This window comes from Thamnophis sirtalis, unplaced genomic scaffold (genome assembly GCF_051295495.1).
Source record: "Thamnophis sirtalis isolate CommonGarterSnake01/CBP01778 unplaced genomic scaffold, rThaSir2_p1.2 scaffold_6, whole genome shotgun sequence".
In the NCBI taxonomy this organism is placed as follows: Eukaryota; Metazoa; Chordata; class Lepidosauria; order Squamata; family Natricidae; genus Thamnophis; species Thamnophis sirtalis.
Window position 1 is genome coordinate 826,959 of NW_028261386.1, and position 14,068 is coordinate 841,026.

A 14,068-nucleotide genomic window follows, 5' to 3' on the forward strand; every position below is an offset into this window, starting at 1 on the left:
GAGTGACTGTTGTGAGGGCCTCCCGATTCAGGTAGGGCCGCAACTGGCGTACCAGGCGAACCTGGGCAAATGCCCCCCTGGTCACAGCTGACAAATGATGGTCAAAAGTCAGCTGTGGGTCCAGGAGGACTCCCAAGTTGCGGACCCTGTCTGAGGGGTATAAATTTTGACCCCCCAGCCTGAGTGATGGAACGTTGGCCAAATTGTTGGGAGGGAAACACAACAGCCACTCGGTCTTGTCTGGGTTGAGTACCAGTTTGTTAGCTCTCATCCAGTCCTTAACGGCCTCAAGACCCCGGTTCATCACGTCCACCGCTTCATTGAGTTGGCACGGGGTGGACAGATACAACTGTGTATCGTCCGCGTATTGATGGTATTTTATCCCGTGCCTCCGAATGATCTCGCCCAGCGGTTTCATGTATATGTTGAATAGTAGGGGGGATAAGACCGAGCCCTGCAGCACCCCATAAGTTAAGGGCCTCGGGGACGATCTCTGCCCCCCCACCAACACCGACTGCGACCTGTCCGAGAGGTAGGAGGAGAACCACTGCAAAACAGTGCCTCCCACTCCCACCTCCCGCAGTCGTCGCAGAAGGATACCATGGTCAATGGTATCGAAAGCCGCTGAGAGGTCAAGGAGAACTAGGATGGACGCATGGCCTCCATCTCTGGCTCTCCAGAGATCATCGGTCAATGCGACCAAAGCGGTTTCTGTGCTGTAACTGGGCCTGAAGCCGGACTGGAAGGGGTCAAGATAGCTAGCTTCCTCCAAGGTACGCTGAAGCTGGAAGGCCACCACCTTCTCAACAACCTTCCCAACAAAGGGAAGGTTGGAGACTGGACGGTAGTTATTAAGAACGGCTGGATCCAAGGATGGTTTCTTCAGGAGGGGTCTCACCACCGCCACTTTAAGTGCGGCGGGGAAGTGCCCCTCCCGAAGAGAGGCGGTAACGACCGCCTGGATCCAGCCTCGTGTCACCTCACTGCTGTTGACAACCAGCCAGGAGGGACACGGGTCCAGTATACAGGTGGAGGCGCTCACAGCTCGCATAGCCTTGTCCACATCCCCGGAGGCAACATCCTGAAACTGAACCCAGAGATGGTCTGCCAAGTTATCCCCCTGTGTCTCGGCTGGATCTGCGGGAGTGGAGTCCAAGTCCGACCGAAACCGAGCAACTTTGTCCGCCAAGAACTGGACATACTCCTCAGCCTTACCCTGTAAGGGGTCCCCTGCCTCCCTCCTATTTAGGAGGGAGCGGGTTATCCTAAACAGGGCGGCTGGGCGGGACTCGGCGGACGCAACCAAGGTGGCAATGTGTGTTCTTTTAGTTGTCCTTAGTGCTCGGATGTATTCCTTGGTGCATGCTGTCAGAAGTGCTCGGTTCGATTCGGACCTATCGGACCTCCACAAGTGCTCTAGGCGTCTCCTCCGGCGCTTCATCTCCCGGAGCTCCTCGGTGAACCAAGGAGGCCTCCGGGATCCGCCGACCCGGAGGGGCCGTAGTGGCGCAATCCGGTCAAGAGACTCTGATGCTGCCGAGTGCCAGGCAGCAACAAGAGTCTCCGCCGAACTGTGGGCGAGAGTATCAGGAATAACCCCAAGCTCCGTCTGGAACCTTAAGGGGTCCATAAGTCGCCTGGGGCGGAACCACCTGGTCGGTTCCTCCTCCCTACAGTGGGGGTTTGGCCTCCGGAAGTCTAGCCTCAGTAGGCAGTGGTCTGACCACGACAGGGGTATGATCTCATTACCCCTCAGACCAAGATCACAAATCCACTGCTCTGAGAGGAATACGAGGTCGAGTGTGTGACCCGCTGAGTGGGTTGGGCCTCGGATTACCTGGGTCAAGCCCATGGCTGTCATGGAGGCCATGAACTCCTGCGCTCCATCAGAGTGTTCACCGAGCGAAGGCAAATTGAAGTCCCCCAGAACCATGAGCCTAGGGAACTCAATTGCTAGCTCGGCTACCGACTCGAGGAGCGAGGGGAGGGCTGCTGCAACGCAGTTGGGAGGCAGGTATGTTAGCAGCAGACCCACTTGACCCTTGAGGTCCAGCTTCATCAGTAGGGACTCACACCCGACAAGCTCCGGAGCAGGGATCCTATGAGGTGCTAAAGACTCCCGGACAACAATAGCCACACCGCCACCCCTTCCCTGGGCTCTCGGCTGATGAAGCACCTGAAATCCGTCTGGGCACATCTCTACGAGGGGGACTCCTCCCTCCGTGCCCAGCCATGTCTCAGTAATACATGCCAGGTCTGCCCTCTCGTCTAAAATTAAGTCCCGGACGAGGGGAGCCTTGTGAACAACAGACCTGGCATTTAGCGACAGCAGCCTGAGACCAGGGTCCTGATTACTCGCGCCATCTGGCCTCGGAGTGGGACTCATAGGGCCGGAAGGAGGGATCTCTGTAACGTAGCGAACCCTCCTTCCCCGGTAATGGCCAGCCCTAAAGTCCCCGCCATATCTGCCTCTCCCTGTTATGACCGCAATGCTCCGACCCTCTCCCGTGGACGTAGTCCCCCCAACCATCCCGATGACCCCCGCATACCCCGGCAGGTCCTCCGAATCAGTCATACCCAGGCTCTCACTCAAACAGTCCTCACAGAATAGTTAAAAACACAGATTACAGCAATAATAATAATAAAAGTGAGGTCATTCACACCATCCCAGACAATCCCATGCACTCACATACCAGATTAAAAATTAAAGATTAAAAAAATTGCGCAGGTTCACAGAGTCCGTACTAGACTTATGATAGTCCAAAGGTGTCTTCCGCCCTCTCCTAGGGGAGGGCCACACCTTGAGGGGGGCTCCTCTGAAGAGTTCAGTATAGTCCAAGGAGGGGAGGGGCTGGGAGATAGGGTGAGTTCGAGTGTCAACTGCAGTAATGAGAACCGGGAAGTTAACCATGATGTAAAAAGCTTGATGGATAAGTTCATTCCAACAACCTCTCTCAGTGTCATTTCCAAGGGTCGAAAGAGTCAAAAGAGGGAGGAAAGAAAGCATGTCTCCGATGGAAGAGGGGCCGGGGGGCGTTCCATTCAAAGATCGAGCCCAGCGTTCTTAAGGGCCCCAACGCGTCAGAAATCAAAGTCCAAAGGTGGTCAATGTAAAAAGCCAACAATGTTGGTGTCCTTCGAGGCTGGCAGCTCGGAGAATTAAGTTTACCGGTCCGCTGCCAGCTCTAAGTCACAGGACGTCCATATTGCTCCCCCACTCCCTCGACTCGGTCCCAGGGGCCAATTTCCCCTCTCACCAGCTCTCCTTTTGTTTTTATCAGTCTCCGCAGTCTCCACAGGTTTTTTTGGTTTGTTTTTTTTCCGTTCAAACCGCAATGTTAGGCGGCGTTAGGCGGCTTCCGCGGCCAGCAATGTCGGCGGCCAGCAATAGCAGCAATAACAGCGTCTCTCGGCATCCGTGTCGTTGGCACCAGAATCTCCATTGCTAATAGTCTAAAAGAGGGCTGTGAATACATTTACAGACCCCTCACATCCTGGACGTAATTTTGGAACAATTGCTAAGTGCGTGGTTTTAAGTAGAGGATTATCTGTATTTCTGCTTAAGGTAGACAAATAATTGTAAATCAAGGATTATAAATTGTAAATTTAATGAATTTATATGCCGTCCAATCCCGAAGGACTCCGGGCGGCTTACAAAATACAGGACTAAAAGATAAAAAGTTAAAATAAGGAAAGAGAAAACCAGATTAAAAAGCAACACATCATACACTCAATCTAGGGTGGGGCTGGACCTCATTCGTGAGGTCAACAGCCCCAGGCCTGCCAGAGTAGCCAGGTTTTTGTGGCCTTTCAGAAGGCCGAGAGAGTGGGAAGGGTCCGGATCTCTGGGGGTAGATCGTTCCACATTATCTATATATCTGCGTGAAGTGTGAGATGGGAGCAGAAATTATAGTCCCAGATTGGTCTTCCTCAGGTGTGGCTCTTATCCCACACAGGATGGTAAATGTCCATGGAGATTCTCCATCATCCATGTCAGATGGATGGATAGAATCACGATCCTGTGAAGTGTTAATACCACTTTACAAGGCCTTGGTAAGGCCACACTTTGAATACTGTATTCAGTTTTGGTCGCCACGATGTAGAACAGATGCAGAGACTCTAGAAAGGGTGCAGAGAAGAGCAAGAAAGAGGATTAGGGGACTGGAGGCTAAAACATATGAAGAACGGTTGCAGGAACTGGGTATGTTTGGTTTAATGAAAAGAAGGACTAGGGGAGACATGATAGCAGTCTTCCAATATCTCAGGGATTGCTACAAAGAAGAGGGAGTCAAGCTATTCTCCAAGGCACCCGAGGGGAGAATAAGGAGCAATGGGTGGAAACTAATCAAGGAGAGAAGCAACTTAGAACAGAGGAGAAATTTCCCTACAGTGAGGACAATGAATCCGTGGAACAGAAGTTGCCTCCAGAAGTTGTGAATATCCCCAACACTGGGAGTCTTTAAGAAGATGCTGGATAGCCATTTGTCTGGAACGGTATAGGGTTTCCTGCCTAGGCAGGGGGTTGGACTAGAAGACCTCCAAGGTCCCTTCCAACTCTGCTATTGTATTGTATTTTTGTGCATTCTTTCCATAGTCATCACTTACTATTTATATAAAATCACGTATTATCATATGTTTGAATACCTTATTGTTATTACGTCCCTTCCAACTCTGTTATTGTATTGTATTGTATTGTATTATAGCAATAGCAGTAGACTTATATACCGCTTCATAGGCCTTTCAGGCCTCTCTAAGCGGTTTACAGAGAGTCAGCATATTGCCCCCAACAATCTGGGTCCTCATTTTACCCACCTCGGAAGGATGGAAGGCTGAGTCAACCCTGAGCCGGTGAGATTTGAACCGCTGACCTGCTGATCTAGCAGTAGCCTGCAGTGCTGCATTTAACCACTGCGCCACCTTGGCTCTTATGTCACGGTTGTCCCAAAGGTGCTTTTTCAGGAGGCAACTGGACTTTCTTTGAAGATGTTTCCCTTCTCATCCAAGAAGCTTCTAACTGAACACCCAGACATAAACTGAGCAATGTGCTATATGCAGTACAATGCAGAGTGAGCCATGTGCAGATCTGTACATTGGGGGGGACGACAAAACAACCACTTCACAAACACATGGCACAACATAGGTCCGTGTTCGCGAACCCATGGCGCGCGTGACACAGGTAGCTTGCAGAGCCCTCTTGCAGCCGTGCGAGCCGTTGCCCCAGCTCAGCTCCATCCCGCACGTGTACGCGCCTCCCACCGGCCAGTTGATTTTCAGGTCTCTGCCGCTCATGCCTGGGAGACCTCACATGCGCAGGGAGCGCGTGCGCATGCAGGGAGGGGGCTCATGGGGGTGTATCTCAGCCCCACCTCCACGGCCCATTTTTGGCCCTGGAGATTGCAAGGAGGCCTACTACCCCCAAAACGGGGCATGGGGAAGTCGTGCGTGCATGCGCAGGGGAGGTGGGGCATGCACAGGGGGAAGGTCATGCGTGCATTGCATTATGGGTGTGGGCGCACGCACACTCTTTTGGCACACGACAACAAAAAGGTTAGCCACCACTCACATAGGAGAATTGTTAGGAATATTTATCTAATGGTTGGGTTGGCAATATATAAATCATGTAACAATGTTGTACCTGTTTCTTTAATTCATACTGTAAAATGTGATTGGTTGCTGTTTTCCTCAGTCGGCCATAAGAGGGAGCCAGAACGACTGTTAGCTCTCTGTTCGTTAGATGCTGGGCTGATCTGATCTGAGTGTTTTGGAAGCTGGCTGTTAGAAAGTGCCGTGAGCTATTGTAAGTTTGGCAACTGTTGGCAAACTTTGAGTACCAAACTGATTATATGTTACTGGACTATTATCCCTTAACTGAAAGACATTGATGACTGACTGTCTTATCCGTGTATGACTTGGACTGTTTGATGGACTCTGATACGTCTATTTTCCACGAAGGTAAAAGCCTATTTAAACTGCAGTGTCTCTGCTGGTTTGTGTGTTCTCCAACACAACTCTCACAACGCTTCTCTGAACGTACTCGCTCTCCCAACGGGGAGCTTACCTAACAAGAACAAATGAATTCAGGAGCCCATCTGCATTTAAAAGACACTCTCTTGAAGACAACAAAATCCACATTTTGGATGGAGGGGATCACTGATTTGAAAGAGGGGTCACAGGGGTTGTCTGTGTCAAAATTGAGCAGCCTCCTCTCAAGAGGGGAGGGGGATATGGCTTTACATATCTCCAATCTACGACACCATCCTTTCAGCAATCCCATGAAGTCTCCGCACCCATTTGCACCACTCAGGTGACCCCAGAGGACACAGATGAACTTCCAGGCGGCCTCAACGACCCTCTAAAAGGATGCAAATGACCAGCTGTCTGCAAGGAGTGTAAATCCTTCCCTTCCCCACCATCCAATCAGAGTTGAAGAAGCTTCTTGGAGGAGAAGCGAAAGGTCTTCAAACCAAAAAACCCAGAAACTCCAGGTGCCTCTTGAAAAAAAATGTCACCTTTGGGACACAGGATGGTAGTTCTGCTTAGAAATTAACGAGCGTTTGTAAGGCAGCCTGGTCTTCAGTTAGGGAGTTTTGCTTCTAGCTATCCGAAGTAAAACAGGGTTTATTGGACCGAAGTGTTTGCATGCAGGGAAGGCGCCAGGCTAAAAACCCAGGAGGTGCTGATTGATTGATTGATTGATTGATTGATTGATTGATTTGTCTTGTATGCCGCCCACTCCCAGAGGACTCCGGGTGGCTCACAAAAGACAAGGGAAAGGGGGGAACGAGACAAAGACAACATATTAAAAACAAAACCAACATTCACAATTTCCATGGAGGTAGATGCTTCTCAGCTCCCCCCAGCCTGCTGGAACAGCCAGGACTTGGTGGCTTTGCGGAAGGCCGGGAGGGTAGTAAGGGTCTGGATCTCAACAGGGAGCTCGTTCCAGAGGGCTGGAGCTGCAACAGAGAAGGCTCTCCCCGGGGAGTCGCCAGCCGACATTGGCTGGCAGATGGAATCCGGAGGAGACCTAACCTGTGCGATCTAATTGGTCTGAGAGAGGTAATCGGCAGGAGGCGGTCTCTCAGGTACCCAGGTCCGATGCCATGTAGGGCTTTATAGGTAGCGACCAGCACCTTGAAGCGGATTCGGAGACTAATAGGGAGCCAGTGCAGCTCGCGGAGGATAGGTGTAACGTGGGTGTACCTTGGTGCACCCACAATCGCTCGCGCGGCTGCATTCTGGACTAATTGGAGTCTTCGAACACTCTTCAAGGGCAGCCCCATGTAGAGTGCATTACAATAATAATTGGTGAGTTCTAGTTCTGCCTTACGCATAAAAGCAATGGGGTGTCTTTGAATCCATCGCCAGGAGACGGCGAGTTCTGGTCCTATGTCAGGCAGGAAAACGGTATGGCCACGGGGCGGTTACAGCGGTGTGAAAAACGATCGATTTCTTTTTCCCTGCGCCATTGTAACTCTGAACGATCAGTAAAGGAAAGGTTGTAAATCGGGGACTATCTCTAAAAGCAAAGTCATGGTTACCTGCTTTCACTAATTTCTCTCGTTCTACAGGTGCGGGGGAGAATCTGGAGAACACGATGGCGGCATTTCGTCAGTGAGTATAAAGGCTGACCTTTTCACACACAGTCGATGTGCTTTTAGCACCGCGAGGGCGAGCCAATGGCAAGCGTGCCACAGGTGGCACTCAGAGCCCTCTCTGCGGACACGCTAGCCGTCGCTCTGGCCCAGTGGTGGGATTCAGCCGGTTCGCACCACTCCGGGAGAACCGGTGGTTAACTTTCCGAGCAGTGTGCTGAACTGGTTAATGGAAGAAATCATTAGGGCAGAGAACCAGTTGTTAAATTACTTGAATCCCACTACTACTCTGGCTCATGTATGCGCGCCTCCCGTTGGCCAGCTGGTGTTGCGCATGCGCAGGGGGAGTGGGGCGCATGCAAGGGGGGGGCATCATATTGCATTTTGGGGCCGTGCGCAGCACCCCCGCCCCCCCATTTTGTTTGGTGCCGGAGCCTTCAACAACTGACAACTAACTTCACAGCCACAGTGATTCACTTAACAGCCATGGAGGAAAGAAAAAAGTTATAACATGAGCAAAGCCCATGTAACCGCTGTCTTGCTTAGCAATGGAAATTTTGGGCTCAATTTCAGTCATAAGCCGAGGACTACTAATCAGTAGGACAATTAATCAGTGGAACAACTTGCTTCCAGAATGCAGGAAGGTGTTTTTTTTTTAAAAAAAAAATATTTTTATTATTTCTACATTTAAAACAATGTAGTACCTTAGAGTTGAAGTGACCATACATTCACATTATATACAGCTAGTCTCAACCAATAACTATTAGCCCACTTAATACATTGTCTATCCTTCTGTCCAATCACAATACATACAGTTTGTTCCAGTCTTGTCACCTTGTCTTATACCAATCATAAAATCTATTCCAGACTTCAAAATATTCTGATTCCACTTTATTTTTAAGTTCAAAAGGGAGCCTATTTGCTATCCTATTCCTATTCTATATCCTACTCCTATTCTATTCTGTATTCTATTCTATTTTATTCTGTGTCCTATTCCTATTCTATCGTATTCTGTATTCTATTTCTATTCTATTCTGTATTCTATTCTGTATTCTATTCTATTCTGTATTCTATTCTATTTTGTTCTGTATCCTATTCCTATTCTATTCTATATCCTACTCCTATTCTATTCTGTATTCTATTCTATTTTATTCTGTGTCCTATTCCTATTCTATTGTATTCTGTATTCTATTTCTATTCTATTCTGTATTCTATTCTATTCTGTATTCTATTCTATTCTATTCTGTATTCTATTCTATTCTGTATTCTATTCTAGTCTGTATTCTATTCTAGTCTGTATTCTATTCTATTTTGTTCTGTATCCTATTCCTATTCTATTCTATATCCTACTCCTATTCTATTCTGTATTCTATTCTATTTTATTCTGTGTCCTATTCCTATTCTATTGTATTCTGTATTCTATTTCTATTCTGTATTCTATTCTATTCTGTATTCTATTCTATTCTATATTCTATTCTATTCTGTATTCTATTCTATTCTGTATTCTATTCTATTTTGTTCTGTATCCTATTCCTATTCTATTCTATATCCTACTCCTATTCTATTCTGTATTCTATTCTATTTTATTCTGTGTCCTATTCCTATTCTATTGTATTCTGTATTCTATTCTATTCTGTATTCTATTCTATTCTGTATTATATTCTATTTTGTTCTGTATCCTATTCCTATTCTATTCTATATCCTACTCCTATTCTATTCTATATTTTATTCTATTTTATACTGTATCCTATTCTATTCTGTATTCTATTTTATTTTATTCTGTATTCTATTCTACTCTACTCTACTCTACTCTACTCTACCAGCTCTTCCTCCAGATAGAGATTTGTTTCTCCATGGCCACAGTTGTATACCGTGTTTCCTTCCTTTGTTCCCAGTCCCCACTTCCGTGCCCTCCTAGGTGGTGAATGCAATTTTTATCCTGTTGTGGAAAGGTGTTTTCCTGTTTATGGCAAGAGCAAAGCAGCATGCAAGTTGCAACTTGCCCAAGATCATTGATTTCAGAACATCATCTCCAAATAGAGCAGCTCAGGAGACAAGATCAATTTTGTTTCAGAGGCAAAACTGCTTCCCCCCCCCCCTCTTGGTGCATCTGAACTCTTGGCTGGGTTTTCATGGTTCAGGAGTCCCTAATCACAATTTCCCCTTGGTTTTGTGCAGTTGTAATATTTTGCAAGAATAGGAGCACTCTAGGGATAATCCCCAGATTTAAACTGGGAAAGCCGAGCAGAAATACACTGTGTCCTTTAAGTAACTGTATCTTAAAGCTTTCTTGTTTAGGTGCTGTGTGTGTGTATGTGTGTGTGTGTGTGTGTTGCTGATAGAACAATATTTGTAGCTCAGGACTGAACTGTGAAGTCCTTGGCGCTCTCTGAGCTTGGTTGTTTTCTTGCAGATGTTTCATGACCCAACTAGGTAACATCATCAGTGTTAGAAGGGAGTGGGTTGTGGTGTAAAAAAGCAGAAAGGGAGGAAGAAGAGAAAGAGGAATAAGAGAAAGGAGAGGAGGAGGAGGAGGACTGTGGGGTCCTTGGTGCTCTCTGAGCTTGGTTGTTTTCTTGCAGACCATTTCATAACCCAACTAGGTAACATCATCAGTGCTAGAAGGGAGTGGGGAGGAAGAAGGAGGAGGACTATGGGGACCTTGGTGCTCCTAGGTGCGATATGGGATATCAGATGCTGGGCTGATCTGATCTGAGTGTTTTGGAAGCTGGCTGTTAGAAAGTGCCGTGAGCTATTGTAAGTTTTGCAACTGTTAGCAAACTTTGAGTACCGGACTGATTATATGTTAATGGACCATGTTAATTGGATTATCCCGTAACTGAAAGACGTTGATGACTGACTGTCTTAACCGTGTATGACTTGGACTTTTTGATGGACTCTGATACCTCTATTTCCACGAAAGTAAAAGCCTATTTAAACTTCAGTGTCTCTGTATGCTGGTTTGTGTGTTCTCCAACACAACTCTCACAACGCTTCTCTGAACGCACTCGCTCTCCCAACGGGGAGCTTACGTAACACAGTTGTTTGTCTGAATTGGCAGTTCCTCGATTGGGTACTGTTTAGTGCTTGACTGTTGATCTAGTATATAATCTAACAGGGCAAGGTACATATCTCCATCAATCCGAGGTGGCGCAGTGGTTAAATGCAGCACTGCAGGCTACTTCAGCTGACTGCTAGTTCTGCAGTTCGGCTGTTCAAATCTCGCCGGCTCAAAGGTTGACTCAGCCTCCCATCCTTCCGAGGTGGGTAAAATGAGGACCCGGATTGTTGTTGGGGGCAATATGCTGACTCTGTAAACCGCTTAGAGAGGGCTGAAAGCCCTATGAAGCGGTATATAAGTCTAACTGCTATTGCTATAATCCTCAGTTCCAATTCCTGGATCTTGGATTTGTCTACCTGGAATCCTGGTTTCCGAAATCAGCTTATGGTTCTTTGTTTGTCCCTTGAGTTCTGGCTTTCCTGCTACGTTGAGAGAGTAGGACCCCTGATAGGTGTCCCCCACGTATGAATGCTGCTGCAGTGACATGAATTTAATTTTTGACACCAAATAAGAACCTCAGAAGGATGGAGGTACAGTGATAGAAGTTTAAAGAAGATATCCCAAAAGGTAATTTTTCTGGAGGCCACTGGACTTCCTTTTTTTTTTTCTTTTGAAGACTTTTAGCTTCTCATCCAAGAAGCTTCTTCTGCTCTGACTGGGTGGTGGGGAATGGAAGGATTGAAACTCCTTGCAGACAGCTGGTCATTTGCATCCTTTTAGAGAGTCGTTGAGGCCACTTGGAGTCCAAAAGATCCTTTTTCAAGAGGCAACTGGACTTCCTGGTTTTTTCTTTGAAGAGATCTCACTTCTCATCCAAAGAAGCTTTATTCCGCTCTGGGGAATGGAAGGATTTATACTCCTTGCAGACAGCTGGTCATTTGCATCCTTTTAGAGAGTCGTTGAGGCCACTTGGAGTCCCAAAGGTGCTTTTTCAAGAGGCAAGTGGACTTCCTGGTTTTTTCTTATGAAGAGGTTTCGCTTCTCATCCAAGAAGCTTCTTCAGCTCTGACTGTATGGCGGGGAATGGAAGGATTGAAACTCCTTGCAGACAGCTGGTCATTTGCATCCATTTAGAGAGTCGTTGAGGCCACTTGGAGTCCCAAAGGTGCTTTTTCAAGAGGCAAGTGGACTTCCTGGTTTTTTCTTATGAAGAGGTTTCGCTTCTCATCCAAAGAAGCTTTATTCCGCTCTGGGGAATGAAAGGATTGATACTCCTTGCAGACAGCTGGTCATTTGCATCCTTTTAGAGAGTCGTTGAGGCCACTTGGAGTCCAAAAGATCCTTTTTCAAGAGGCAACTGGACTTCCTGGTTTTTTCTTTGAAGAGATCTCACTTCTCATCCAAAGAAGCTTTATTCCGCTCTGGGGAATGGAAGGATTTATACTCCTTGCAGACAGCTGGTCATTTGCATCCTTTTAGAGAGTCGTTGAGGCCACTTGGAGTCCAAAAGATGCTTTTTCAAGAGGCAAGTGGACTTCCTGGTTTTTTCTTATGAAGAGGTTTCGCTTCTCATCCAAGAAGCTTCTTCAGCTCTGACTGTATGGTGGGGAATGGAAGGATTGAAACTCCTTGCAGACAGCTGGTCATTTGCATCCATTTAGAGAGTCGTTGAGGCCACTTGGAGTCCCAAAGGTGCTTTTTCAAGAGGCAAGTGGACTTCCTGGTTTTTTCTTCTGAAGACGTTTCGCTTCTCATCCAAGAAGCTGCTTCAGTTCTGACTGCATGGTGGGGAATGGAAGGATTGAAACTCCTTGCAGACAGGTGGTCATTTGCATCCTTTTAGAGAGTCGTTTGGGCCCCCTTGGAGTCCCAAAGGTGCTTTTTCAAGAGGCAGGTGGACTTCCTGGTTTTTTCTTCTGAAGACGTTTTGCTTCTCATCCAAGAAGCTTCTTCAACTCTGACTGCATGGTGGGGAATGGAAGGATTGAAACTCCTTGCAGACAGCTGGTCATTTGCATCCTTTTAGAGAGTCGTTGAGGCCACTTGGAGTCCCAAAGGTGATTTTTCAAGAGGCAAGTGGACTTCCTGGTTTTTTCTTTGAAGAGATCTCACTTCTCATCCAAAGAAGCTTCTTCAGCTCCGACTGGGTGGTGGGGAATGGAAGGATTGAAACTCCTTGCAGACAGGTGGTTATTTGAGACCACCTGGAGGTTTCCCTGCGTCCTCTGGGGTCACCTGAGTGGTGCCAATGGTTCCTAAAGTCTGCAATTTTTCTTCCTCTGGAAATCCATTCCTACCTGGATGACTTGAGAATCTGCACAGACTTTTAGCTATACAATTTGGGATGAATCGTTTGGGAGTAGGAATGGATTTCCAGAGGCAAAAACTGTCCCGCTTAGCAACCAAAACTGTGATCGTTAAGTCGAGGACTCACTGCGCAATCCATCCGGAATGAACATCAAAACTGTTGCCTAGATTAAGAGCATCTAGAGGTGTGATGGCGAACCCGTGGCAAGCCTGCCCCAAGTGGCACGCGGAGCTATGTCGCCTGGCACGCATGGCATGGCCCATTCCTCTTCCGGGTACCTGGCACACCTGCGTGCACGATGATCAGCTGGCCTTTGCTGGAAACCGCCACAGTCGGCCTTCTGTTTTCCGGCATGAGCACGTGTGGCAGGGCATCTGATCAGCATGTAAGCATGCACAACCGTAACCGGAAGACTTGTTGGCTGCCACGTGTGTACGCACTGGAAACCGGAAGTTCATTTTCTGGGGCGCATGTGACCCCCTAGGCAGCTCCACTTCCTGGTTATGGTCCAGACGAGCGTGAGGGCGAAGTGCTCCCTTTTCGGCACTTTGGTGTTGCGCGCTTCCCCTCCCTCCCTCCCTCTCTCTCCCTCCCTCCCTCTCTCCCCCTCTCTCTCCCCCCCTCTCTCCCTCCCTCTCTCTCTCCCTCTCTCTCCCTCTCTCTCTCCCTCCCTCTCTCTCCCTCCCCCTCTCTCCCTCCCTTCCTCTCTCTCCCTCCCTCTCCCTCCCTCCCTCTCTCTCCCTCTCTCTCCCCCCCTCTCTCCCTCTTTCTCTCCCCCCTCTCTCTCCCCCTCTCTCTTCCCCCCTCTCTCTCCATCCCTCCCTCTCTCCCCCCTCTCTCTCCCTCCCTCTCTCTCCCTTCCCCCTCTCTCTCCCTCTCTCTCTCCCTCCCTCTCCCTCCCCCTCTCTCTCTTTCTCTCCCCCCTCTCTCCATCCCTCTCTCCCCTCTCTCTCTCCCTCCCTCTCTCTCCCTCCCCCCTTTCTCCCCTCCCTCCCTTCCTCTGTCTCCCTCCCTCTCTCTCTCTCCCCCTCTCTCTTCCTCTCTCTCTCCCTATCTCTCCCTCTTTCTCTCTCTCCCCCTCCCTCTCTCCCCCCTCTCTCTCCCTCCCTCTCTCCCCCTCTCCCCCCCTCTCTCTCCCTCCCTCTCTCTCTCCCTCTTTCTCTC

The 14,068-nt window shown here is 48.4% G+C and overlaps 1 protein-coding gene across 1 annotated transcript in view; it reads left to right on the plus strand.

Moving 5' to 3' along the window:
• Positions 1-14,068, plus strand: part of GDPD1 (glycerophosphodiester phosphodiesterase domain containing 1) — a 61,929-nt gene that overhangs the window by 12,552 nt on the left and 35,309 nt on the right. The window contains exon 2 of the mRNA XM_087717086.1: positions 7,572-7,614. Coding sequence (XP_087573212.1) covers positions 7,572-7,614 — 43 coding nt within the window. The remainder of the gene's footprint in view (positions 1-7,571; positions 7,615-14,068) is intronic.